General features: G+C 37.8%; 1 protein-coding gene across 1 annotated transcript in view; it reads right to left on the reverse strand.

Annotated features, from left to right (window-relative positions):
* The window catches only part of LOC117180750, a 3,762-nt gene extending 2,113 nt beyond the window's left edge, over positions 1 to 1,649 (reverse strand). Inside the window, exons 1-4 of the mRNA XM_033373244.1 lie at positions 1,568 to 1,649; positions 1,053 to 1,432; positions 699 to 870; positions 78 to 616 (exon numbers count right to left, since the gene is read on the reverse strand). Of these exons, the coding sequence (XP_033229135.1) occupies positions 78 to 616; positions 699 to 870; positions 1,053 to 1,432; positions 1,568 to 1,649 (1,173 nt within the window). The remainder of the gene's footprint in view (positions 1 to 77; positions 617 to 698; positions 871 to 1,052; positions 1,433 to 1,567) is intronic.
* Positions 1,650 to 1,831: the final 182 nt, after the last annotated feature.

The following is a 1,831-nucleotide window of genomic DNA, read 5'->3' on the forward strand; positions in this document are numbered from 1 at the left end:
GGATCTGCTAGATATATGTTAGATGGAATCTGAAATGAATTTCGATCTAGAGGTATTGCAGGTAGTTTTTTCGTTACCTGATCAACAAGAAGAAAATTTAATGTTTTTTCGTAATTATTGAATCGCGATTTAATTGACGCAACTACTGAATTTTTTACTTCAGTGGCTACTGAATTCAAACCAGAAACATCTATGTCGACTGGATATTTAGGAATCTTGAGAAGGGAGGCCATTTTTTCAGTCATATAATTGGACTGCGATCCATTGTCTAATAGAATTTGGCAAGTATGCGGTTTGCCCTCGTTATCAAATATGTCTACGACTGCGGTAGAAAGTAACATATACGCGTCTGAATCATCTTGAACTGAATGAGCTTGCATATTGACTGACGAATTTTTCTGACTATTTTTCTCAGAATTCGCGATATTTTCGCGATCAACATGAAGAAGCGAGTTGTCTCTCTTGCCACATATTCGACAGGGACCACCGTGACACTCGTTGACTCTTTGATTGGGATGTAGGCAATTTGTGCAAAGCGAATTCTTTTTTACTGCTTCTTGCCGTTCTTTCGGCGAGAGATTGAGGAATTTTTCGCACGAGTAAATTGTGTGTTCCTCTGAACAGTGATAGCAACTGAACTTCGACGTTGAAGCTAAATGCGTGTGCTGATAGGATTTTTTTGAAGCCGTGAGACGTACGCTTATTATCGGGTTTATTTTCAGGCTTCTTTTCCGATTTATTGTGAAAAATTTTGGACGACTGGAAAAATTGACTTTGCTCAAATTGTGCGCGGCGTTGTAGAAACTCTAAAAATTCTTTCATTGTCGGTATTTGAGCTTCGCTGGAAAGGTCTTCCCATTTTTCGCGAAACTGGAAAGTGAGCTTACTTTTTACTATCAGTATTAGTAATGTATCCCACATATCTAAGGATTCGCCTAATGCACGAAGCGCTCTAATATGCTTCTGAACCTGATCTAAAATGCACGCACTGAGAACTCTTTCGATACGGGTTTTAAATCTATGAGTGATTTCGCGTGACTTTCCACACTTACCTTTTTATTGTCATACCGATCCTGTAAGAGTTTCCAAGCTACTTTGTAATTCGTAAATACGTTTTTAATTTCGCTACGATCATCCACCAGAGCTTTAAATGTGTTAGAGAAACCTAACCACATTTCGTAAGTGCCGGTGAATTTAGGCAAGCTGAGAAATGGCAGTTTAGAATGAGTTGAAATAGTTTTATCACTGTTTACTGAATCCGAAGCTAAATCTACCGAGGAATTGCGATTATTTGAGCCGCTGTTCACACTTGGATTGAATATGATAGCAGGATTCTCAGTTATTAATTTGTTGAATTTTCCGGAGATAGAGTAGTATCTGCTTTCAAAGGACTCGCGCTCATTTTCGTGTCTTGCAACTAAATCTTCTGTATCTGAATTGATTAATTCTAATCGCAATTGAATATTTTCGAACTTTGACCATAACTTTTTATGATTAAATCACCGCTCTTCTAGGTCTAGGGAAGCTAAATCTGATTTCGGGGTTATTTTTAATAATTCTTTTTCACTTGCTGTGAGGGAGCGTTTAATGATAACGCGCTTTAGATTTAATTCCTTAATCTCGGCTTCAATTTCAGCAACGGTAGCCATTTTAACTTAAATTGAACACAATAATCGTCTGGACGAAAAGTCAGATTCCATCCAAGAATTGAACTTGAAGAATTGTGAATTCTTTCTCAGTAAAGAATCGAATTGTGCAAAGTTTCTGTCTCTGCTGCGATAACTGTTGTACTCTAATTTGGATCTGCCGTGAAGTCCTCGATTGCTGCTTG

The sequence above is a fragment of the Belonocnema kinseyi genome, chromosome 1, assembly GCF_010883055.1.
Source record: "Belonocnema kinseyi isolate 2016_QV_RU_SX_M_011 chromosome 1, B_treatae_v1, whole genome shotgun sequence".
NCBI classification, from domain to species: domain Eukaryota; kingdom Metazoa; phylum Arthropoda; class Insecta; order Hymenoptera; family Cynipidae; genus Belonocnema; species Belonocnema kinseyi.